Raw genomic sequence first — 26,377 nt, 5'->3', positions numbered from 1 at the left:
TAAAAATTCAAACAGCTATAGCAGATATGGGCAACTGTTCTAACCATGATTTGTTTGTAGCGAGGCCTGTGAGAAAAGAAAACATGAAAAGGTTATGGTTTTTAATTTATGAACATGATATCAGATATTTTTTCTCATTGATGTTAACCTTCTTTTTCTAATCTTCTAGTTATGGTAGATCTCTATATATTACTGAAAGGAGTCTGTTAACCCCCTAATAAAACCCTACTAATATTTTCTAGGATGACTTGTGTATGGTCCAAGTTGCTCTTTTTCCTGGAAGATGAATGCTTCCCAGGGTGGTTCTGGTGCCCATGTTCTCCCTTGAGTCATTTCTCCAAGGCATAGCAGGCAGCAGGGCCAGGCTCCAGCTCCAATAAGGGATCTGTCTTTAGGTCTTTTGTTTTAAAATAGGATTTTAAATACTCTAGCACCATTAATAAAAGGATCTGGTGACAAAACATGAGCAACCAAGGCATTTACAACATATTACCATAGAGCTTGATTAAATAACTTTTTCTGAACATTATTCTGAAATTGTAAGAGGTTTCATAAAGTATATACCTGATACCACACACAGATTGTGTTTAATAATACGGAACTCTGCAATGAGATGCTCAGGGCTTATGCAGCCAGACAGATTGAATTCAAATCTCATTATTGTCACAATTCTCTGAGAGATTTTGGCCAAGTTACTTTCCTGAGGTTAAGTTTTTCGCCTGTGCAATGGGGATAGTAATTGTACCTACCTCAGAGCCGTGGTAGGGATTAAATGAATGAGTAAATGTAAAGCCCTTAGCAAGTGCCTGGTATATAGTAGGTGTTCAGGAAATGTTAGTGATTATTTTTAATTTTAACTTACTACTTGATTGTTTTGTGAGATAGGGATGGGTGAGGAGGGGCTTACATCTTTAACTATTCAAGTTAGTTACATACTGACATACTGTTGTATTTCCAAATAATTGGGTAAAAGATGGCTACTTTCTAGGTCCTTCTGAATGATAGCTACTCAGATTTGTGGGGGGAGGGGGCATGGAATGGCAGGGAAAAAGATCTATTTTTTTCACCAGAATTCCATATATATAGCTTGTTTCCTAAATGAAAACATACAGACACATGAATTTCTTAGTTATTTTTGAGTTGAAAATTTGTGTATATGAAAACTTATGATATCTATAGAAGGAAAATCACATTTAATTGTATGTTGAAGGAATCATCTTTATTGAAAAAATCCAAAACTATGCAATGTGAAAACCATTCTTGGAAATCCTGAGCTAGGAGTAGTCATAAACCTACAGGGTGAAATTACAGCCTTTCAGAACTGAGAAAAACCTTAGTGACCTTGAACTCAGACTCCATCCCCTCTTTGAGGTTAAACGATCTGCTAATTATTTGCACAATTAAAAGCCAGTTTTAAAACTCCTGTCTTGAATTTCTCAGTTGTTTTCTAATATTTTATTATGGTTAATTCACTTTTAATGCTTATGAAAAAAAAAAGCCTCTAACATAGCCACCCCACCTGCCCACCCTGCCTTGGATTGCAGGATATCCTGAGATACACACTGTTACTTACCTAATGATACAATTTATATCTTTCATTCTTAATTGTATGTTTTCAGTAGTAGTGCCAACAGGGACTAATTAATAAAGTGAAGTTGGTAGGGTTCATCACAGAATGTTATCCCCTGGATGCTGCATTGGAGTGAGGGGTCTTTTTGTTTGGAGGTTTCATGGATAAGCAGGAACTCAAGATGGCGGCTGGGGGGGGCCAGAAATTTGTAGAGGAGGAGGTGAGATTGCTAGCTGGTGCTGGAAAGACAGAGGTGCGTATAGATACACTGCTCCCACAGTCTGTTCTCTTCTCCTTTCCCTCCTCCCAAACACTACCTACTTTGCAACAACAAATTAAAACTTTATAATGAATTTACCAGATTTACAGATGAAGAAATCAAAACTCAGACAAAGAGGTCAGTGTTTCAGAACTGTTAATACCTGACAGATCTGAGATTCAAACCTCTGGCTTTTTATTTCTAAAGGTTCTATCACTACACCAATGCTGGGATTGGGGGATGCCAGGAGTTGCTCATTTTCCTCAATGAAAAGTGTTCACTGCAAGTATTTCTTTCTTTAACACAAAAAGTAATGCTTAGGATTTTAAAAATTGACAGGTTTTATTCTTCCAGACTGCACACTCTTTTTGTTCAGATGAATAGGAAAGTAGACACACTGCCTCCAGAACTGCGGGCAGTTTTCATCATCATCCACTGCCCTCTCCTTTCAGCGCCTGGTGAATGGGTGTGAGTGCCTAGCTAGTGGAAGTCGAGGAGTAAAGTTAAGAATTTGGGTGGTATTCCTGGCACTATGAGCAGTCTTCTCACGGTGTCATAAAATAAGGCTCTTCCCTAGATAAGATAACAGATTTGGAACGATTACATGAAATCTTACGTCATGAAGTTCAAAATATATCGTCGTGTCTGGAAATCAGTTGCTTTGCTGTCCCTGAATTTGCCTAACCACCTTGTGTTTTCATTAAGAAAGATGCTATTATCGCTGATCTTTTTCTCAGCGATGCTTTTAGATTTGGGGCATTTTCTGGGCTACTGACATACTTGATGCTCTAATTTTAAAATTCATAGTATTGGTCTAATGTTTTAATAGAGGAAGAAAGCAGTGTTTCAGAAAGCAGGTATGTAACTTTAAAAGATAGATGTAAAGTGCAGACGACAATTGATGTCCTTTTACCCCCCTCCCCCCCCCGCACCCCTCCCCCTCCCCCCTCCCCCCCTCCCCCCCCTCCCCCCGCATTTCCACCCTTCTTGCAGCGTGAAGTTCGTGGTACTTCATTCAAGTTGTGTTTCCTGTGTTCTGCAAAGTCAGGTTCCCTATTCCTAAAACAAAGAAAGAAAAATCTCCTGGGGATGAAAGAAAGCTCTTCCTCTTTAAATGCAGACAGAAAATCTGGGTTTTTTTTCCCCCTTTGAATTTCCCTGTGTAATTACCGCATTTGTCTGCAGGAGAAAGGACCGGTTGTGGTTTGTTCTCGATTACCTTTCTTAAAGACACATTCGCAGAGCCACGCAGCGCACGTGGCACTCACCTCAGGGCGACAGCTCCCAGTTTTGCGAGAATTAGGCGAGCGGAGGGCCACTTCTTTTCCCCGAGAGCCAGTCCCAGAGCAGTTGCGTGGGGCTGGAGCCCGGGGAGGCGGAGCCTTTTTGCTCCTGGCGGCGAGTGCCCCCTCCTCTGCCTGCCTGCCTGCCTGCCTGCCTGTCTGCCTGCCTGTCTGCCTGCCTGTTTGCCTGCCTGCCGGCCGGGCATCCTGTGCAGCCGCTCGTCGTGCTCTTGTGCTGCACCGCGGACCGTGGGATAAACCGCAGTCGCTCTTTGGGGAGCCCGGGGAGAAGAACACCAGGAAGGAGAGAGAGCACCAGTGCCATGGGCCAGCTCTGCTGCTTTCCTTTCTCAAGAGATGAGGAAAAAATCAGTAAGTGTGATTTGTTCTGTGCCAAATCCTAAGTGCCTGGCTATTTTATGTGGCTGTCTTCTAGGGAGAGTTTTGTTTTTTTCTTATGGGAAACATAGCAGACTAATGAGCTGTGATTTTTCTTGTGCATTTACTGAAAGGATTGGTAGATGTGTAGTTAATAATTAACTGTCGAAGTACAGCAATTCAATGAATAGAGCTATGTTAAAGATACAGAATATCGAAGTCATTTTTCATTTTCTTCTGTTGGTATTTTACAGCTCGTTTTTATCACACTATCTAGAGTCAGAATTTAGTTTTGAGTTTCTTTATATCACTGCATACAATTTGATAAATTATACAAGCCAGACTTCATTTTTCTTATCTGAAATTGGGATGTTTTCAGAGCAGTGCTCAATAATAACATGTAGAGAAGTAAAGCTGGCTCGAAAATGACATATATTATACGTTTGCAGATATTTTCATGTGTCCTCTGCTTTGTTCTCCATGGAGGGAATTCGGGTGTAACTGTAAGATCCCTCCAAACAAGTGATGCCACTTTAATTTCTGCAAAAACTTCATTGAATATTTTTAAACTAATGTCAGGCAGGTTCCACATCTGCTTATGGCCGAAAACAGAACTTAAATTGATGACATTGCACTGAAATTTCTTACTCACTGGCTTATGTGTGTGCACTTACATTTCAACTTTGTTAAAAACAGTACTGGCATTGTAGTTAGTTTGCTGAATAGAATTTACCTTAATGGCAGTTGCCCCCAAATATTGAATTTTTACTTCTTTTTCAATAAAATGTTTATAGACATACTCATGAAAATTTGCAGCCACATTTATGTCACATCAGTGCTTTATTTAAATAAATTTAAATAGGTCAACAGAATCTCTTGATATCTGATTCAGATACTCAGAGATACACATCTGGCTTGTATTTCCTGCTGCTCATTCCTCAGGAAACTAGCCAGGGACAGGTTTAAAAATAATACATATCTTATACATATTCACTTGGGAAAATAAGCCAGGTTTTTTTTTACAAGAAATCTTCTGAGAATGCTGTGGAATAAATGTTGGGAGGCTTTGGAGCGTTTGCTTATTAACAAGAGCCCATAGCTGTGCTCTAAATTTTACTTGTGAAAATGATACTGTACAGTAGGCGATGGTCCTGAGCTTAAAACCTGAGGTGACTTCACAACAGAATTGTTCATTTTCTAACAATGAGCATTGGTATTCATTTGGCAGCGTGAAACTTTTCAGATATTTGTCAGAATGATCCATTTGTAGTTCCTGAGGGTTTTGGTTGATTGATTGATTCCTTGAGGAAGATCTCGACCTGAAAAACCTTGGTCTGGACAGATGTAGGGAGAGTGAATTCTTTCCTTACCTTTTTCCACTTCCCATTCCACTGCTCCAGGTTTTCTTGGAGTTCCTGCTTTCCTTGTGTTCTCTTTCTCTTCGTCCCCTGTCTGTAACTGAAGAAATCAAGTTTCACCTCAATGAGGAATTTGCTCTTTTCTGTCTTTCTCATCTGGTATCCTTGGAGTGCAAAGTCTTCTGTTTTACATACACCGCTTCTCAGTATTGATCGACAGGAAGTGCTTTTGGGGGTTTACTTTCTCAAGTTACAAAATTTTAAAAAGAAAATGAAGATAAGACACTGTGTCTGAAGCAAAGTTCAAATCTGAAAGTGCAAATTATGGTTAGAATCAATGCATTTGTGCCCCCTTTCCTCTCCTTCACCCCTACTGGCCCCAGATCTTCCCCGTTCTCTCCTCATGATTCTTTCCTCTGTCTTTGATTTTGTCGTTGCTTCACTGTTTTTCTCCTCCTAATCTGCTCCATGCTCTGTTCACATAACCACATCAGCTGTTTTCTGGTGCTGTGTTTAATTTCTCTGCTACAGGATGGTCTAAAAAGGTTCTCTGCCAGGCACTGCTATGCTGCTGGTAATACATGTCTACCAATACTTACAAAGGGGACTTGAAAAAAAAGGCAGAGAATTCCTTAGCCAGCATGCTTCAAGAAACATGTAAATTAGCACTAACTGTAAATATCCAGTTCATAAGCTGTGTTGATTGCATGTAAAAGAACCCATAGTAGACATTTGGGAGGGCCCGATCTTGCTAGTGGATTGTACAGTAACCTTCTGGGTCTTATGCATCTTCGTGACCCCACCTAGTAGCCTTGTTAGCCTGCTCTGGGCCACAGGCTCAGTGAGGACCTCCTAGCCGCAGAGCACAAAAGTGCTTATGCCCACACCCTTCTAATTCTGCTGTAAAGGGTGATGGCCGTAGAATGTATCTTCTGAGAGCAGCTCAAATGGAGAATTAAACAAGGTTTTGGTGAAAGTTGAAATTTATGGTTGTCATTCTCAAAACACAGGTGAGTTGGGAAGCCCATCCTCTGTAGCCCTGCAGAGATACAGAAAGGAAGTACCCAGCTGGCCAAGTGGTAAGAGTCAAGTGGTCCCTCTCCCCTCCTGCTGCTGTTTTATCCTGCTTTTGTCCTTGGTGGTGGTGGTAGATAGAAAGTATTCTCATTTCATTGATTTATTAGTGCTACCATTTTAGTCTATTAAGAGCAAACAAAATGATTTTTTAAAAATCAACTAGTTGTGTAAGGGCTATGTTTGTGTGGGAAGTTAACTGTATGCACAGCCAGAAATCTTGGTAATGGGGTGAATAGTCAAAAACAGTAGAACTCGTCATGATTTATTTTTCAGTTAATGCAGCACAAAGCAGCTAGACCCTTTTTGTTTAAATCCCAGCAGCTGAACATTTTCTCAAACTGTATACTTTTTGGCCACAAAAGATAGAGTAGACTGACAATAAATGCATATTTCTTGGTAGATTAAGTACTTGCTATTGCTACACAGGGCCATATTTAACCTGAAACATTCCCATAGATATTGTAGGATTAACAAATGTTGTAGATAGTCTCCAATGTAGTTTTTGCTGAATTCTTCTATAGTGCTCGTGTCCTTTGAATTACCGCATGTCTCATAGTGAGCTTCCTGAAGGGAATGTTCATGAATAAGAATGTTGTTGCACAGGCTTATTGGCCCCTGCAGTTTATCAGACTCACTAAATAAACCTGAAAGGGAAACTTAATCACTAAAGAGATATCCCTGTAACTAATTTAGAAGACATTTTACTTGCTCCTTTCCTAGTGCAAATTTTCCCATTTTGAAGTACATTTGTTTTATGTAGAATGAAACAGGTGAATGTCCAGAGATGAACCAAGCCTCCTCCCACGGTAGTTTGTCATAGGGATGTGTCATAGGGGAGAATGGGACAGCTAATGAATGGATGCACTGACAACTCAGTTACTTTCTATCCCTGATCTTCTGTGACGCTGAAAATGAAAGAGTATTAGTATGTATTTTAACGAGACACATATCTTAATTTTATAAGTATGTGTTTGAACAATACACAGACATTTTACTTTTATATATGAAATATGTTTCAATATAGTCTTTTTTATTTTTTATTTAAAAAAAATTTTTATTGGAGTACAGTTGATTTACAATGTTGTGTTAGTTTCAGGTGTACAGCAAAGTGAATCAGTTATGCATATACATATACCCACTCTTTTTTCTTTTTTTTAGACTTTTTTCCATATAAGCCATTACAGAGTATTGAGTAGAGTTCCCTGTGCTATTCAGCAGATTCTTATTCGTTATCTATTTTATATATAGTGGTGCGTATATGACAATCCCAATCTCCCGATTTATCCCCCCCACCCCTCCCGTAACCATAAGTTTGTTTTCTACATCCGTGACTCTACTTCTGTTTTGTAAATAAGTTCAGTTGTATCGTTTTTTTAAAGATTCCACATAGAAGTGATATCATATGATATTTGTCAGTCTGACTTATTTCACTCAGTATGACAATCTCTAGGTCCATCTATGTAGCTGCAAATGGCATTATTTTGTTCTTTTTTTATGGCTGAGTAATATTCCATTGTATATATGTGCCACATCTTCTTTATCCATTCCTCTGTTGATGGACATTTAGGTTGCTTCCATGTCTTAGCTATTGTAAGTAGTGCTGCAGTGAACATTGAGGTGCATGTATCTTTTTGAATTATGGTTTTCTCAGGGTATATGCCTAGTAGTGGGATTGCTGGGTCATATGGTAGTTCTATTTTTAGGTTTTTAAGGAACCTCCATACTGTTCTGCATAGTAGCTGTACCAATTTACTTTCCCCCCAACAGTGCAAGAGCGTTCCCTTTTCTCCACACCCTCTCCAGCATTTATTGTTTGTAGATTTTTTGATGATGGCCATTCTGATTGGTGTGAGGTGATACCTCATTGTGGTTTTGATTTGCATTTCTCTAATAATTAGTGATGTTGAGCATCTTTTCATGTGCTTTTTGGCCATCTGTATGTCTTCTTTGGAGAAATGTCTGTTTAGATCTTCCACCCATTTTTGATTGGGTTATTTGTATTTTTGATACTGAGCTGCATGAGCTCTTTGTATATTTTGGAGATTAATCCCTTATCGGTTGCTTCATTCACAAATATTTTCTCCCATTCTGAGGGTTGTCTTTTCGTTTTATTTATGGTTTCCTTTGCTGCGCAAAAGCTTTTAAGTTTATTTAGATCCCATTTGTTTATTTTTGTTTTTATTTTCATTACTCTAGGAGGTTCAGTATAGTTTTTTTGTGGGGGATGAGTTAAATGGACCATTTGTAGTATTTTATAAATATGAGTCAAATCTCAAGGTGGTTTGTTTCTGATGATTTGGAATTTGATGATATAACATTAATATATAAATTGAGGTAAGCAGTTTGTTAATTTCATGCCTGGTGAATGCTTTCATTTTTGAACATTAATTACCGTGGTGGTTATTGTTCAGTTATACTCAGAGAAGCATTTAGATTTTCCAGTTTTCCAGAAGGCTTCCTATAAATCCTACAGCCATATACTGTGCTCTTCTCACTTGCACTTAGATACACTGACTTTACGGTTGTCTTTCATACATGTGCTCTGTTTCATCTCATAGATTTCAAGCAGGACCCAGGTCGTATACCTCTCTTCATAGCATCAGATCCCAGCAGGCTCTCACTTAGACACTGCAGCATGGGCCCCAGGAAATGTGTGATAGGGAACCCCACATCAGTGGACAACAACATTCATTTTCCTTCCTTAGAAATGTGTTTCTGCAGGGGATACACCATGACTCCAGTCTCTTGCTGCCTACTGAATACACATGGCCCACCCCTTGGCATGCAGCTTTTACTATAGAAAGAGTACAGGACTAGGAGAAAGGAGACTTGGGTGATAAACCCGGCTCTGCTCCTAGCATCCAGTCTGACCCTGGGCAAGTTGCTAATATCTCTGGGCCTCAATTCCTCATATTTAAGAAGTGGGGGTTGAACTACCATGATCTTGAAAGTTTCTTCATTGTCCCTTAGAGATAAGAGTCTAGGAAATAAATATTATAGATATGATGCAGTTCTTTCTTCTTCCTGGTCTTTCTCCCCACCTCATCCTCATTCTCTTCTTTTTAATTTATTGAATGCTTACTGTGTGCTAGGTACTCTGCCAGGGCCATTTGGAAAACTGCTTATGAAATGAAACTATTAGAAGAAAATGCTTCCCATCTGTCCCATTTAAGAGGGGAAGTGGCTGAAAGCTAGTACTTTGAGGGACTTCTCAGTTACGGTCCTCCAGGGGTGCTATGGGGCCAAGAGCTGGTAGGAGGCTGGGACGCCAGGCAGCCCATTATCTGCTACCTCCTTTCTGAAGCGGTGAAGCACAGCAAAGCCAGTGGTGCTCCGTGTAACCTAAGACTACATTGTGCCTAAGGTTTCTGTGGGTAACATTGTGGTAGCAACAGTAATGTGCACTATCAAACATTAACCCTAGTCACTAAAAATTAGATTTTTCCTTTATTAAATAATGTATACCCAAGAGGTTTATGTTTCAAAAATTAAGTATTGGAACATTAGAGCAAATGCTAATAGTTACTGTGCCTATATTACCTCCCTGGTTCCCTTTGTTAATTCATAGGCTATATGGTAACTGAATTTTTTGTTGCTGATTCTATGATCAAATGCTGAGTAATTTTCATTGGGAGTACAAAAGTTGTAGGATTTTTCCCAGCCCCTAGTGCAGTCCTTGGCTGTTGTGAGCTCTGCCTAGACGCCCTGTCAAACAATGTGATGCTACCTGTCCCTGTATCTTCTTGCTTGGGGGCCATGAGAAAAAAGGAGTGGGGAATCTGATGTACATAAAGGTTTCGGTAAATAGAAGAAAGCCTCGAATGTTACCCCTTCCTGGGACATTTGCATATAGCAAGACTGAATTATTCCAAGTGATCTTGGGAAGTATTTACTACTTCTTGGGAAGTAGTAAAATAATAAATTAAGCTTCCATATTGACTTAGCCCAAAATAATCTCTAATGAAGGAATTTCAGGCAACTAGTAAACTCTTTCAGGGCATCTGATAAGTCACTTCCTATAGATAGTTGCCTTCTGTTTAACTAAGTTGACCCTGCCTAATATGTAGATCTTTGAGCTTTCATCCACCAACTTCTGATGCCCATAGTAAAGAAACTCAAAAGAGCCCCCGAAATCTCAGTGCTGAAAGCAGAGGATTTTGGAGGCAAATGGACTCGGCTTGCATCCTTGGCTCTAGTATTTATTATTCTAAGTAACTTCTCTAAGCCTCTGTACCCTCATTTTAAATGTCTACTTATCATGAGAATTAAATAAGCAAATGTCTATAAAATGCCTGACACAGTGATTGGCTAATAATAGACCCAGTAAATATAATTTCTCTGTAATGAATGAGAATGTACTGTACAACCATAGTCACCTTAGAAGTCAACCTGGCAGACTATGGTTTTATTTCCATCATGCCCAAGAGGGGAAAAAAGGGACTTAGAATTTCAGACCTTGAATTGTTTAGCAGCCTTACAACATTTATCTTTGTAGCTTCCCTCCTCTTTTCCTTGGGGTTCTGTCCATCATGATGCCATGCTTCCCTGCCCTGGGAGAGACATGTGGTCCATATGGAGTTAACCATAGGCTTCCCTAAGATTTGATAGAGGATCCGTCTTCCTTTCGGGTTGTGAGTGGAAAGGATGTAAGCATAAGATTGCTAGCTGGTAGAGAGTGAGGGGGAGTCTTCCTGAGAATGAAGCACAGAAGGAGGCCAGAGAAGGAGAGAGAAGGAGACAGTCCTGATGATATTGTTTGAGCCTCTGAGTTCAGCTTTGACTGAGACCTTATCTTATGAAGCAGTAAATCCTCCTTCTTTTCTTTGTTTAACTTGCTTGGGTTAAATTTTTGTCACCTGCAACCAAAAGGGTTTGGATATATTCTAGAAGACACTCAGTGTGTCTAAGGGTACATCCATTCTGGAGCAAATATTTCTAAACCTAGTGAAGAGGTAAAAAGTCTTTGATTTCTTCTCAACTTTCATGTTCCATTTTAGTGGCAATGAAATTTAGCCTTAAGTGAGAGCTGTTATGAAGAGTAATGCACTTCACTTCAACTAATAAATATTGTTGAGCATGTCACATTTGGAAAGCCCTGAGCCAAGTGTTAGGAAGATACAATGATGATACATGGTCCCTATTGTTGGAGGATTTCTTTTTAATTTACATGACTTTTTAAAAAGAGATGTTTTGAGTCCCAGTATTTATCATGCTCTGAAGGGAGAAAGCCGGGATGAAAGATCTTGATGCTCTCAGTCTAACAAGCAGAGCCACACCCCTTCATTCCAGGAAAGTTACAGAGCTAAGTCAGCCAAGTCCAGTGAAAGTGAGTTAATTATCACTCAGAGTGGAAGTTACCTCAAACTCCTATCACAGGCAGCGGTTACAGCTTGACGCAGGCAAACACAGTTTCTGCAACAAGCATTTTAGCAAATAAAGTTTCCCTTAACAAACATTTATAATGTCAAAGGTACAAGTTAACAGCACTTGGAACTATTAACACCAACCTTTCCGTTGTATAGTAACATTCTTTGCCCTTAACAAATAGTCGTAGGCAAAAACTGAACTATATGATGAAAATATAAAGAATGAGTATAGTTTTAACTATATAATGAAAATATAAAGAGTAAGTATAGTCTGTGCTAACTAGGATATAAGTAATGTTAACTTTACTAAAGGCTGAGTCAAAGATATTTGAGGCTTATAATTTTCTATTTCTACACACTGCCCCCCAAAACTTAGGTCTTTAGTCAAGGTCATTTGTAAACCTCAGATATATATACAGAAAAATTATAGTGCTGGGAGAAAGTGATGTAAAAACAGGGTGCTTGGAGTACATGGAGAGAACTCACCCAGTTGGTAAGAATCTGATGGAAAAGGGTGATTCACTTTTTTTTTTAACGTGTCTCAGCAGTCTCTGCTCCCCCATCCCCCCGACTTTGTGGTTAGATAGTTGGTGTTGGCATTTGCCATGTGAATTACACCAAGTTTCAGTTTGATACGTCACATCTGACTGTTAGAGCAAAAATAAAATTCACACTTTCTAAGCATTTAAAATATCCAACTAAAGTTAGCTGTGAAGCTCAGCTTTTTGAGTTTTGATTGATGTTTATGATAACTAATAAACTGGCAAGCAATTGGTCTGTTAATCTAAAACCTTCTATCTAGATCTATAGCAGTCAGACCTTATTTAGAATTCTGACAATCAGGAGTGTGTCCTGAGGAGGGAGGCCAGGATGGTGAGGAGGCTGGAAACCACATGGTAAGAAGAAGGCTGAAGGACTGCAGCTGCTTAGTAGCTAGGATGATAAATTAATTGTCTTAAAATATTTGGAGGATTCTTTAATGTGGAAGGGAAAGAAATTATTCTCTATGGCTCCAGGGTGGTAGAATTAGGACAGTGGGTGTTCATTTTAACACATTTTCTTTTGGTGATTTTAGGAGCCAAATGGTAAAGATATATTTACCTAGTAGTATTCTAATTATGTTTGCATAACTCCCGTTTTAAATAACGAAAATACTGAAATGGAGCCCTAAAAGAGAAAGAAGTTATCACAGTCAGATTTTACCTTAATACTTCTTAATATATTGCCTGAAAGAAGATATTTTAAGGTAGCGTTTTCAACTGTTGTAAGCCATCAAACTCTTTCTTTAAGTGGAAGACCAAAATTTTTATGAAAAAAATGCATGCCTCATTATTATTTCATATTTTATAATGACTGTTAATGCCTATTTTAAATTAGTACCTTTAGAATCAACAAACTTTGTTTAAAATAGAAATGTAACATACCATTTTGGGTTCGGTCTAGGTACACTGTTGTATCACCTAAGCAGCACATAGAATGTTGATTACTGAACTCTGTAGTAACAGCAGGCAGTTGGTATCAATAAGTCCTAGAGATAACAAGCTAAGGTATATTGCCTATTGTATGATTGTCTTTGTGAATGAAATATTTATGAAAACATTTTGTCCAAATTTACATTTATTTTAAATTAATTTCCATAATATGGGTATAGTAAATTTAAGATAAAAATTCATTGTGATGCTATTGTATACCCACTACTATATAATATACACTATCCTTTACTTAATCTTCAATGTAAAATTAGATATACAGATTTTTAGATTTTATAAAACCTAAAATGTATATGTAAAACTATGTGAAATTTGAATATTAAATTAAAAGATAGTAAACATTATTTTGTAGGGAAGCAAGTTCATGAAATATGCAGGTTTTAGCAATATTTAAAAAAAAATTAGCGTCATAGCTGCTCTTAACTTTGTACCCTTTGCCTCTGTCATTTATATCTTAGTCCTCTGTAAATGCAGCATTGTGAGGGGAAAAATACAGAAATAGTTTGTGTCAGTTAGGATCCAGTCAAGAAAGTCTGAGTTACACCAGTTATTTTAACAGAGAGAATTTAACACAGGGAATTAATTAAGTTTTGGAGGAACTTTTTTTTTAAATTACATATGCTACAGAAATTCAAATTAATTGTTAATAAGATGTTTCTAGGGAAACCCCTCACCCAGATCAATTTAACACACTTCAGGCTTTGCTTGCTGGTGGTGGCTGTGGCTTCCGGCATCCTCTATGTCCTCACCTTCTCAGGTTTTACTCACTGGTGGGGATATGACTTCCAGCAGCTCTGGGGAGTATTTTTACTGTTCAGCGTTCAAGTAGAATGAGTTCTTCTCTTCTAATTCCCATATGTAAAATCTGAGAGGGCTTCCCTCGTGGCGCAGTGGTTGAGAATCTGCCTGCCAATGCAGGGGACACGGGTTCGAGCCCTGGTCTGGGAAGATCCCACATGCCGTGGAGCAACTAGGCCCGTGAGCCACAACTACTGAGCCTGCGCGTCTGGAGCCTGTGCTCTGCAACAAGAGAGGCTGCGATAGTGAGAGGCCCGCGCACCGCAATGAAGAATGGCCCCCGCTTGCCACAACTGGAGGAAGCCCTCGCACAGAAACGAAGACCCAACACAGCCATAAATAAATAAATTAATTAATTAAAAAAAAAAATTAAAAAAATCTGAGGGAAGGTACAGGTTGTAAACTACACAACCCTGGAGGGCACTATACATATCAGAGACATTGTAATTTATATATTATGGCATAAAGTACTTTTGTATACTAACAAAAGTATATTATGAAAAATTTCCAAGAGATAGAAATGAAGTATCTTGAGGAAGAGGCACTTTAAAAAAATGTATACATGTATCATGTGAACCAGTGTAACTCTGGCAGATCAGCAGCCCCACTGGAGCCATATAGAATATGAGATGGGCAGTTACCTGAAGGGGAGAAGTGAAGTGGTTGCTTTTACCAGAAAGGCTGGAGGGTACGTGAGGAAGGGGTTTGGGGAAGTGGATGTGGCCTGGAGCCCTGTGGGAGTGTCAGCAATGGAGCAGTCACTCTGATCCTAAAGGAACCATGATTTGCTCTTCCTACTTTTTTTTTTTTAATTTAATTATTTATTTATTTAGGCTGCACCGGGTCTTAGTTGTGGCATGCGGGATCTTAAGTTGCGGCATGTGGGATCTAGTTCCCGAGCAGGGAACGAACCCAGGCCCCCTGCATTGGGAGCGTGGAGTCTTACCCACTGGACCACCAGGGAAGTCCCTGCTCTTTCTACTCTTGACAAGAGGAACCACCATGTTTCCCTTTTCACTCCGAATATCAGGAAGCTCAACTCCATTTCATGGCTCTCATGACCTGCACTTCTGTGATCTATATTTCCCTCTGTTCTTTACTTGCTACTGTAATTTATGTTTTTTCTTCATCCTGATTTTTACTTTTTACTTGTAGTGTACCATTTACTGTATTTTTTTTTCTTGCCATTAATTATCTCAAGTCTTTTGCATATTTGACAACGAATGGATGAATGGATGGAAAGAAGCACTGTGACTGAAAGTATGTAATGGCTCTACTAGGAAGACAAGAGCAAACCTGAGGCTACGAAGGATTGTGACATTTACCACATGTGCATAACGCACGTTCTAAAGTTGATATGTTCCTGGGAAGTTGCATATATACTAAACTTGATATGATTGTTTTTATCTGTTGTGATTTTCAAGTACAGAAAAATCACTATTTTCAATGCTTCACCTTTCAGTTTGGTGCATCTGGAAACCGAAAACCATCTGTATCTCACTGTTTTGAGTACTGTCTGTTCATATGTCTGCTTGGAGGCCTTTTACAAGATTAATTAGCAGTAGCTCTTCTCTTTACCTAAGAAGGAACATCATTTAGTTGCAAAAGAATGTAAATGTAAACTGTATAGAACAATGCATACATTTCTTGTTTGCAGTTATTCCAATTGTGTAAAGTGAATAGGTTGCCCATATCATGTTTGCTTACAGAGCCCTATAGCAGGGAGCTCATAAACAAGTAGCCTTGTAGCCTTATAAATTAAAAGAGGGTCATAGTATCCCTTTCATTTAAATCAAAACAGTAATAATAGTAATTTTGTTGAATATTTACTGTAAGGGGAGCACTGTGCTAAGTGCTTTGTGTCATTATCTTACTTAATTTTCACAACAGCCCTTCAGTATAGCACTACTGTTATCCCTGGTTTACAAATAAAGAAAGTGACCCTTAGAGGCAGTTAAGCAAATTTCACAGAGATACAGAGCTAGTGAATGGGGGAGCTAGGATTCTAGTCCAGATATTCTGACTCTTTAACTAAACAGGAAGCATTATAAATATTTTCTGGTTGGAAGTCTCATTTTAGAGCTAAAAATATCATAGAACATAAGAATAATTTCCAGTTGCTAGATATAAAGAAGCATAGTGGTATAATGGCAGTAGTGTGGTTTGAGTCTCAACTTGGCCATTCTTTAGTTGTGTAGACGCGGGCAAGTCTCATGGCTTTTCTAACTGTTGGCTTTCTCGTAGGTAAAATAGCGATAATAATAGTAAGCTTTTGATTTAAATGTGTAAAGAAAAAAGGCACATAATAGGCAGTTAATCGTAGGTTTATTATTATTAAAAGGATCCATAAATATAACTATTACAACTAAAGTTATGTGCTACGTGTCATGGAAACATAAGTATGCAGAGTCTTGGGACTTGATATGCAGGACTTAACTAGGTCTTAGAAGAAGTTGGTGATGAAGGAACGTGGCTATTCAGCCTCTAAGGCTCCTGGGAAGAGTCTCTAAGCAGCGGTGATGGGGGCAGCTCTGGTTTCATCCTCAGAGAGGAGCAGTGGACACCGTGGAGATCATCTCTCATCTCCTTCTAACCATCTTTTTGGTGCCTTGCTTTCCCCAGGGACATCAATCTTGCCTTCAGGGGGTCTGGAGAGGAAGCCCAGTGCAGTAGTGATTGTCCTTTGTCCACCCCGTACCACATGTGTGTGTTTCTACCTGATTCCTGAAATTCCTTTGACTGGGAGCAATTCTTCCCTATTTAGACATCAAGAGCTTGAGAAGCAAACATCCACTGCTGGAAGAAATGAATTTACACTTACAGACCACCAGCAATTAATTACTCAATAAGTTCAAATGCTCATTTAATCTCCTATTGGAGGAATTCACATATTCAGAGAACTTGAATGAACAGAGGATATCACCAGAGAGAACTTAAACATCATTTGATTTTTGTGTGAATGCTTTGTGGAAGCCCCTAGTAAATTGATAGTCTTAGGTCATCGAGAAAAGGAAAGTATATCCTAAACAATTACTTTTCTCAGTCATTCTTCCCGAGGCGAAAGCAATACATTTAGGAGTTCACCAAGCTTCATTTTTTTTTTTTTTTAATATAACGAGACCGTGTGTACTGAGCACAGTGGGCAGCACAGGCAAGGGCCATGGGGCCTCAGGCGACGGGGGGTTGGTGAGGACTGTAGTGGCCAGGGTAGTGGGGCAGCACCTCTCCCCTCTCTGCGGACTCACACCCTCCCCCTCAGAGCCTCTCAAAAGTTCTGTGGGGACAGCAGAGCAGGATGACTTGCCGCATTTTACAGTTGGGGAAACAGTTCGAGTGCTCGGAACTCAGTGCTTGAACGCGTGCTCGGTTTCTTTATGCGTTTTTATTACATGCCCGGAAGAATAGCCAAGGATGACTGTAAATGATCAGTTTTCTCCTGATTTTATTTTAACGCTTAATCACCTCATCTTCAGGTTTCCTTTAGCACGGAACACTCTTTATTTGACCCACCATCGTTGCTGGTGTGATACCCATTTGACGGGGTCCACAGTTTTCTCAGTACTCACAAGCCAAATACATTGACCAAATCGTCCTGTGCACCTGGATTTTCATGGCCAGACTTTAAAAATTAGGTCTTGGAAGCCATGAAGGGAAATGAAGAGAGGCAGTTTAACCTACTTTATGTGTTCGCTAGTTGAATAACTAGATGGTAAATTTTATAACGTAAAACGTCCTCTGCATGCTCATCCCCAGAGCGTTTGCTTTTGGATTGGGCAGCCAGCTGAGGTAAAGTGAGCTACGTTTTGAATACTTTTAAAAAAATCGGATTTCTTTCAACCGGTGTGTGATATTTCAAGTCTTTGTGATGTTCTTGATCACATGGTAGTTATGCTTAGATTTCGTCCCTGTCACTAAGCTTGATGACTGGAAGCATTAGCGGGGTTGTGAAAATCTAATTTTCTTTAACATTATACCTCATGAGTCAAAATAAGCAATTCCTTGAAGACAAGCCTTAGTAATTTGTGTATATCTCAGAATCTAGAAGTGTGATTTGATGATACTAGATGCTCTAGAAACAAGACATGTACAAACTCCACAGCGTGTCCTACAGGAGCCTTCGTGGTCTCTCCTGTGTACATTCCCAGCCTCATCATTCTCCCTCCCTGCCACCTCCTCAGTCACCTTATACTAGACCGAGTTCTGCAGTTTCCCAGACAGGCCAGCCTGGTCCTCCTTCCCTGTCATGCCTGAGAAACACTCATTTCACAAGATCCAGCTCAAGCATCACCTCCAGCATGAAACTTTCTTTTGATATTTTCTCCTCAATAGAACTGATCACTCTTTTCTTTATGGATCCACTCTGTATTGTACATCTTTCCTTCAGAGCATTCATGAACCCTTATTTATTAACACACACTTCTACCTCTACTCAGCTGCAGGTTTCCTGAAGGCAGGGCCCATGCTGGATTCATTTCTGTATTCACAGCAACAATGCTTATCACAAATAGGGGGTGCTCAGTGACTGTGTGGATGGAAAGATGGAAGGAAGGAAGGAAGGAGGAGAGCAAGGGAGAAGGAAGACGGAAGAAAGGAAGGGATTGTACTACATTAATCAACATCCATTATTTAGTCTAAAAATTTCAAAAAAAGTAAAATAAAAATTTCAATCTGCTAGCGAAACCTTCTGAATCTTTCTCTTTTCCAGTCAACCAATCATTAAATGATGTGGTGTTTCTCACATGTATACCTTCATTTCCCCAGGATGAGGGTGCACCAGGGAGCTGTGGAGTATCTGCCGGGGTGTGGGTGTCCTGGATGAACTCATCTTCCTGATTTCGAGTGGGAGCTATGGATTCCCGTCACTTCTGTGTGGTATTGTTAGGCAATTTATGTAGCCTTTTGTATCTCATTGTTCTTACTTGTAATATGGAAGAATAATACTTATTTTACCTCGTAAGATTTCTTTGAGGACCAAATGAGAGAATGTTTCTGAAAGCACTTTGGAAAGTATGAAGTGTTTGTTACCTAAACAGATGGAAGGATGCATTCCTGCTGTTGCTATTTAGTGACCTGATACTGTGGGGTTTTTCTCAGCCTTTGGAACCTTCTGATCTGGGTGTGTCCTTATTGCTTATAAAAGAGGTAAAGTGATATCTACAATTATGACTTATTTCACCAGTTAGATTAATGGCAACATTTATGCTGCTGATCTACGTTCGTGAACATTGCCTTCAAAACAGGAAAGTGACCTTTATTTCTGCTTGAATCAACTCCCAACCTGGAACATCAGCCTAGAAACAAAAGTATATATTATCATGAGAAGGTGTGTTCGTCAAACAAGTGAAAATTAATTCTAGTTAGTTGTACTTTTAAGTTTTATGTAAAACTCTCTTAAATAGAAGATAATAAATTACATGAACATAATAATTTTAAGATTCAAGGCTCATTTTAAGGCTCATTTCCTAGCCTCCTTGTTTTTCTGCCAGACAAGAGCATGATTATTTGAAAATCTATGCTTTTGACATGTTTGAAACTTATTTATTTCTTCTTTGTCATAAGAATAATTTTCCAATGATAGCCGTACTTCTGTTGATACTTCTGCACCAGGACTTGTGTTTGGAACGTCTGCTTCTTTTATCACTGCTCAAATTGCACTCCTCAATCATCTTTGCACAAGATGACATATAGTGGTCCTGAGCAAACAGTCAAGGATATTGAGAACTCCTTATATTCCTACCTGAACAAATACAGGAATCAAAATTTAAGGAGGAAACAACCACAGTTTCCATTGAGTAGAGAGCAATTTATGATATAGAACAGCAGATAGACAACTACAAACAATACAAGGCAAAACAAGTGAGCAAAACAAACCACAGTGAGTACAGTGCCCCTTGGAAATAGATTTCAACAACAGTGACGGTAATCACTTGTCAGTCAAGTACTGGGTACCAATTTAGTTTGCAGTCTTTGAGCAGACTGGAGCAAGTGATATGTGTCTGATACACTGAGGAGGAGAATTAAAATGATTTGGCTTTATTCATGCTCAGAAACTACCCCAGTCTCTTTCACTGGAAATTATTTTCAAATTTTGATGTTGAGCACAAGAGAAAAAATATGATTCAGAAGGAAAGCACTTGAGAATCTGAGGCCTGCAGCTGGGAGAGATTGCAGATATCACAGTTGAGATGTGTATCTTAGAACAGAGAGAGGAGCTGAGAAAGTCATCCTTATTACTAGCTACCATGCTAATTGCAAAGAGTGATAGGGTGCCACTCCATTCAGTGAGTCCACGTGTTGGATAAACCTCTCAATAGCTCCTCATCGTGGGGAAGAAATTGTTCTCATTAGTATTTTTTTAATTGAGGTATAATTTACATACAGGAAAATTCACTCTTTTTTTGTGTGTACAGTTCTATGAGTTTTAATCAACACATAGAGTCATATAACCACCACCACAGTCAAAATTGGGAACAGTTCCATTATCCTTCATATGCTCTCATGCCCCTTTATAACTCCTGTCCTCATCCTCAGCCCCTGGCAACCACTGGTCTGTTTCAGTACTGATGGTTTTGCCTTTCCCAGAATGTCAGAAAGATGAGATCATGCAGCGTGCAGCCTTTTGACTCTGGCTTCTTTCACTTAGCATAACGCACCTTAGATTCATCTGTGTTGTTGCACGTATCAGTATTCATTCCTTTGTATTGCTGAGTACTATTCCATTGGGTGGATATACCACAGCTTATTGAGCCATTCACCAGTTGAAGGTATTTCAGTTGTTTCTAGTTTGGGGCATTTATGAATAAAGCAATTACAAACATTCATGTGTGGGTTTTCGTGTGAGCATATGCTTTCATTTCACTTGTTTTCAGTTCTGGCTAGGAATGAGATTGCAGGGTTGCATGGTAAGAATATAGCCAACTTTCATAAGAAAAACTTTTATTAGAGATGTCCAAACTTTTTACAAACCAGCTATGCCATTTTTGCATTCCCACCAACAACGGGAGTTCCCCTTGCTTCACATCCTCACCGGCACTTGATACTGTTTATCTTTTAAATTTTAATTTTAGTGGATGAGTAGTAGTATCTCATTGTGACTTTAATTTGCATTTCCCTGACGGCTAATAATATTGAGTATCTTTTCACATGTTTATTGGCCATGTGTATATCATTTGTGAAGTAATGCTTTGATTCTTTTTGGCTGTTTTTTATTTTATTTTATTTTATTTTGTCTTACTAAATTGTTGGAGTTATTTTTGAATTCTGGATACACTTTCTTTATATGTATTATGTATATATTTTTGCAAATATTTTCTCCCAGGCTGTAGTTTGCTTTTTTTGCCTTAACAGTATCTTAAGAAGAGCAAAAGTTTTACATTTTGATGAAGTCCAATTTAACCTTTTTAGGGAATATATTGTGCTTTTCATGTCCTATTTAAGAATCTTTGCCTAATCCAAGGTTACTGAGAAGTTCTATATCTTCTTCTTAAAGACTTTATAATTTTAGCTCTTGTAACAGGTCTGCGATCCACTTTGAGTTCATTTTTATATATGGTATGAGATAAGGGTTGAGGTTCTTTTTTATACATACCATTGTCCTAAGCACCATTTCTTGAAAAGATTATTCTCTCTGTTGAATTGTCTTGGTACCTTTGTTGAAAATCAGTTGGCCATATGTTTGTAAGTCTGTTTCTGGATTTTGTTTTGTTTCATTGATCTATATGTCTGTCTTTATACCTACACCACACTGTCTCTATTGCTGTGGCTTTATATGAGTCTTAAAAATCAGGTAGTATAAGTTTTCCAACTTTGTTCTTTTTTAAAAAATTGTTTCAGCTGTCTTAATTCCTTTACATGTTCATATGCCTTTTAGAATTAACTTGACAATTTCTATCAAAAGGCCTGGTGAGGTTTGGATTGCAAAACTCTGTAGTTTTGCATTTATAGAGCAGTTGATGGAGAATTGACGTCTGAACAATATTGAGTCTCTCAGTCAATGAGTATAGCTTATTATCTCTATTCAGGGCTTATTTAATTTCTTTTAGGAAATTTTGCAGTTATTAGTGTTTAGGTGTTGCATACATTTTGTTGAATTGTACCTAACTGTTTCACATGTTATGCTGTTAAAATGATTATCTTTGAAAGATATCTTTCTGTTATTGATTTCTTATTTGACTCCATTGTGCTTCAATCAATGCACTGGATGAATGTAATAATTTAAAATTTACCGAGACTTGTTTTGTGGCTCAGAATATGATCTCGTTTTGTAAAGGTTTTCTGTACACTAAAAAGAATGTGTGTGTTTCTGTTGTTGGGTGGAACGTTCTATAATTATCAGTTAGGTGGTTTTGGTTACTAGTGTTCACATCTTATGTGTTCTTATTGAATTTTTCTCTCCTTGTTCTGTCAACTATAAAAGTGGCCTTGAAATCTCAAACTGTAATTGTGGATTATCTGTTATACTTTCAGTTTTATTGGTTTTTGCTTCAGGTACTTTGAAGCTCTTATTATTAGGTGCATACACATTTAGGATTTTTATATCCTCTTGATGAACTGACTCACTTGTAATTGTAAAATGTCCCTTTTTATGGCAGGTAATATTTTTTTTCCTGAAACCTGCTTTGTCTGGTATTGATTCTCTAGTTTTCTTTTGATTAGTGTTAGCATGATACATCCTCTTCCATCCTTTTACCTTTAACCTTTCTGTGTCTTTATATTTGAAGGATTTTTTTGTTGACATCACTGTTGATTCATGTTTTTTATCCAAATTAACAATCTCTGACTTTTTATTGGAGTATTTAGAGCATCTTATGTTTTATATGATGATATGGGTGAGTTTATTTGTTTCTTTTTATTTATTTATTTTTTCAACAGCAGGTTCTTATTAGTTATCTATTTTATACATATTAGTGTATATATGTCAATCCTAATTTCCCAATTCATCCCACCACCATCAACACCCCCCTCACCCCCCCAGTTTCCACCTTTGGTGTCCATACGTTTGTTCTCTAAATCTGTGTCTCTATTTCTGCCTTGCAAAATGGTTCATCTGTACCATTTGTCTAGATTCCACATATATGCATTAATATACGATATTTGTTTTTCTCTTTCTGACTTACTTCACTCTGTATGACGGTCTCTAGGTCTGTCCACGTCTCTACAAATGACCCAGTTTTGTTCCTTTCTATGGCTGAGTAATATTCCATTGTACACACGTACAACATCTTCTTTATCCATTCGTCTGACGATGGGCATCTAGGTTGCTTCCAAGACATGGCTATTGTAAATAGTGCTGCAGTGAACATTGGGGTGCATGTGTCCTTTTGAATTATGGTTTTCTCTGGGTATATACCCAGTAGTGGGATTGCTGGGTCATATGGTAGTTCTTTTTTTAGTTTTTTAAGGAACCTCCATACTGTTCTCCATAGTGGCTGTATCAGTTTACATTCCCACCAACAGTGGAAGAGGGTTCCCTTTCCTCCACACTCTTTCCAGCATTTATTGTTTGTAGATTTTCTGATGATGACCATTCTAACTGGTGTGAGGTGATACCTCACTGTAGTTTTGATTTACATTTCTCTACTAATTAGTGATGTTGAGGAGCTTTTCATGTGCCTCTTGGCCATCTGTATGGCTTCTCTGGAGAAATGTCTGTTTAGGTCTTCTGCCTATTTTTTAATTGGGTTGTTTGTTTTTTTAATATTGAGCTGCATGAGCTGTTTATATATTTTGGAGATTAATCCTTTGTCTGTTGATTCATTTGCAAATATTTTCTCCCATTCTGAGGGTTGTCTTTTCATCTTGTTTATGGTTTCCTTTGCTGTGCAAAAGCTTTTAAGTTTCATTAGGTCTGATTTGTTTATTTTTGTTTTTATTTCCATTACTCTAGGAGGTGGGTCAAAAAAGATCGTGCTGTGATTTATGTCAGAGTGTTCTTCCTATGTTTTCCTCTAAGAGTTTTATAGTGTCTGGTCTTACGTTTAGGCCTCTAATCCATTTTGAGATTATTTTCATGTATGGTGTTAGGGAGTGTCCTAATTTCATTCTTTTACATGTAGCTGTCCAGTTTTGCTAGCACCACTTATTGAAGAGACTGTCTTTTCTCTATTGTATATCCTTGCCTCCTTTGTCATAGATTAGTTGACCATAGGTGTGTGGGTTTATCTCTGGGCTTTCTATCCTGTTCCATTGATCTGTATTTCTGTTTTTGTGCCAGTACTATATTATCTTGATTACTGTAGCTTTGTAGTATAGTGTGAAGTCAGGGAGTCTGATTCCTCCAGCTCCGTTTTTTTCCCTCAAGACGGCTTTGGCTGTTCAGGATCTTTTGTGTCTCCATACAAATTTTAAGATTTTTTCTTCTAGTTCTGTAAAAAGTGCCATTGGTAATTTGATAGGGATTGCACTGAATCTGTAGATTGCTTTGGGTAGTATAGTCATTTTCACAATATTGATTCTTCTAATCCAAGGACATAGTATATCTCTCCATCTGTTTGTATTATCTTTAATTTCTTTCATCAGTGTCTTATAGTTTTCTGAGTACAGGTCTTTTACCTCCTTAGGTAGGTTTATTCCTAGTTATTTTATTCATTTTGTTGCAGTGGTGAATGGGATTGTTTCCTTAATTTCTCTTTCTGATCTTTCGTTGTTAGTGTATAGGAATGCAAGAGATTTCTGTGCATTAATTTTGTATCCTGCAACTTTACCAAATTCATTGATTAGCTCTAGTAGTTTTCTGGTAGCATCTTTAGGATTATCTATGTATAGTATCATGTCATCTGCAAACAGTGACAGTTTTACTTCTTCTTTTCCAATTTGTATTCCTTTTATTTCTTTTTCTTCTCTGATTGCCATGGCTAGGACTTCCAAAACTATGTTGAATAATAGTGGCGAGAGTGGACATCCTTGTCTTGTTCCTGATCTTAGAGGAAACGCTTTCAGTTTTTCACCATTGTGAATGATGTTTGCTGTGGTGTTGATGTAGGTTCCCTCTATGCCCACTTTCTGGAGAATTTTTATCATAAATGGGTGTCGAATTTTGTCAGAAGCTTTTTCTGCATCTATTGAGATGATCATTCGGTTTTTATTCTTCAATTTGTTAATATGGTGTATCACATTGATTGATTTGCGTATATTGAAGAATCCTTACAGCCCTGGGATAAATCCCACTTGATCATAGTGTATGATCCTTTTAATGTGTTGTTGGATTCTGTTTGCTAGTATTTTGTTGAGGATTTTTGCATCTATGTTCATCACTGATATTGCTCTGTAATTTTCGTTTTTTGTAGTGTCTTTGTCTGGTTTTGGTATCAGGGTGATGGTGGCCTCGTAGAATGAGTTGGGGAGTGTTCCTTCCTCTGCAATTTTTTGGAAGAGTTTGAAAAGGATGGGTGTTAGTTCTTTTCTAAATGTGTGATAGAATTCACCTGTGAAACCATCAGGTCCTGGACTTTTGTTTGTTGGAACATTTTTAGTCACAGTTTCCATTTCATTACTTGTGATTGGTCTATTCATATTTTCTGTTTCTTCCTGGTTCAGTCTTGGAAGGTTATATCTTTCTAAGAATTTGTCCATTTCTTCCAGGTTGTCCATTTGATTGGATAGAGTTAGTTGTAGTAGTCTCTTATGATGCTTTGTATTTCTGCGGTGTCTGTTGTAACTTCTCCTTTTTCTTTTCTAATTTTATTGATTTGAGTCCTTTCCTTCTTTTTCTTGGTGAGTCTGGCTAAAGGTTTCTCAATTTTGTTTATCTTCTCAAAGAACCAGCTTTTAGTTTTCTTGATCTTTGCTATTGTTTTCTTTGTTTCTATTTCATTTATTTCTGCTCTGATCTTTATGATTTCTTTCCTTCTGCTAACTTTGGGTTTTGTTTGTTCTTCTTTCTCTAGTTCCTTTAGGTGTAAGGTTAGATTGTTTATTTGAGATTTTTCTTGTTTCTTGAGGTAGGATTGTATTGCTATAAACTTCCCTCTTAGAACTGCTTTTGCTGCATCCCATAGGTTTTGGATCATTGTGTTTTCATTGTCCTTTGTTTCTAGGTATTTTTTGATTTCCTCTTTGATTTCTTCAGTGATTTCTTGGTTATTTAGTAACTTATTGTTTAGCCTCCATATGTTTGTGTTTTTTACATTTTTTTCCCTGTAATTTATTTCTAATCTCATAGCCTTGTGGTTGGAAAAGATGCTTGATATGATTTCAGTTTTCTTAAATTTACCGAGGCTTGATTTGTGACCCAAGATGTGATCTATCCTGGAGAATGTTCCGTGTGCATTTGAGAAGAAAGTGTAATCTGCTGTTTTTGGATGGAATGTCCTATAAATATCAATTAAATCTGTCTGGTCTATTGTGTCATTTAAAGCTTGTGTTTCCTTAGTAATTTTCTGTCTGGATGATCTGTCCATTGGTGTATGTGAGATGTTAAAGTCCCCCACTATTATTGTGTTACTGTTGATTTCCTCTTTTATAGGTGTTAGCAGTTGCCTTGTGTATTGAGGTGCTCCTGTGTTGGCTGCGTATATATTTATAATTGTTAAATCTTCTTCTTAGATTGATCCCTTTATCATTATGTAGTGTCCTTCCTTGTCTCTTGTAACATTCTCTAAAGTCTATTTTATCTGATCTGAGTATTGCTACTCCAGCTTTCTTTTGATTTCCATTTGAATGGAATATCTTTTTCCATCCCCTCACTTTCAGTCTGTATGTGTGCCTAGGTGTGAAGTGGGTCTCTTGTAGACAGCATATATACGGGTCTTTTTTTTGTATCCATTCAGCAAGCCTGTGTCTTTTGGTTGGAGCATTTAA

General features: G+C 38.1%; 1 protein-coding gene across 7 annotated transcripts in view; it reads left to right on the top strand.

The window, feature by feature from the left end:
* Positions 1 to 26,377, top strand: part of AKAP7 (A-kinase anchoring protein 7) — a 142,689-nt gene that overhangs the window by 95,038 nt on the left and 21,274 nt on the right. For 2 of the 7 annotated variants that reach the window (XM_061207044.1, XM_061207045.1), the window contains exon 1: positions 3,039 to 3,484. The exons of 3 other annotated variants lie outside the window; for them this stretch is intronic. In XM_061207044.1, coding sequence (XP_061063027.1) covers positions 3,436 to 3,484 — 49 coding nt within the window. In that variant the 5' untranslated portion in view covers positions 3,039 to 3,435. Of the gene's footprint in view, positions 1 to 3,038; positions 3,485 to 5,858; positions 5,928 to 26,377 lie in introns of those variants that run through there. 2 more of the 7 variants (XM_061207043.1, XM_061207046.1) reach the window with 2 other exon arrangements.

The sequence above is a fragment of the Eubalaena glacialis genome, chromosome 12 (assembly GCF_028564815.1).
Source record: "Eubalaena glacialis isolate mEubGla1 chromosome 12, mEubGla1.1.hap2.+ XY, whole genome shotgun sequence".
Classification (NCBI taxonomy): Eukaryota; Metazoa; Chordata; class Mammalia; order Artiodactyla; family Balaenidae; genus Eubalaena; species Eubalaena glacialis.
This window is presented reverse-complemented; position numbering and strand designations above follow the sequence as displayed.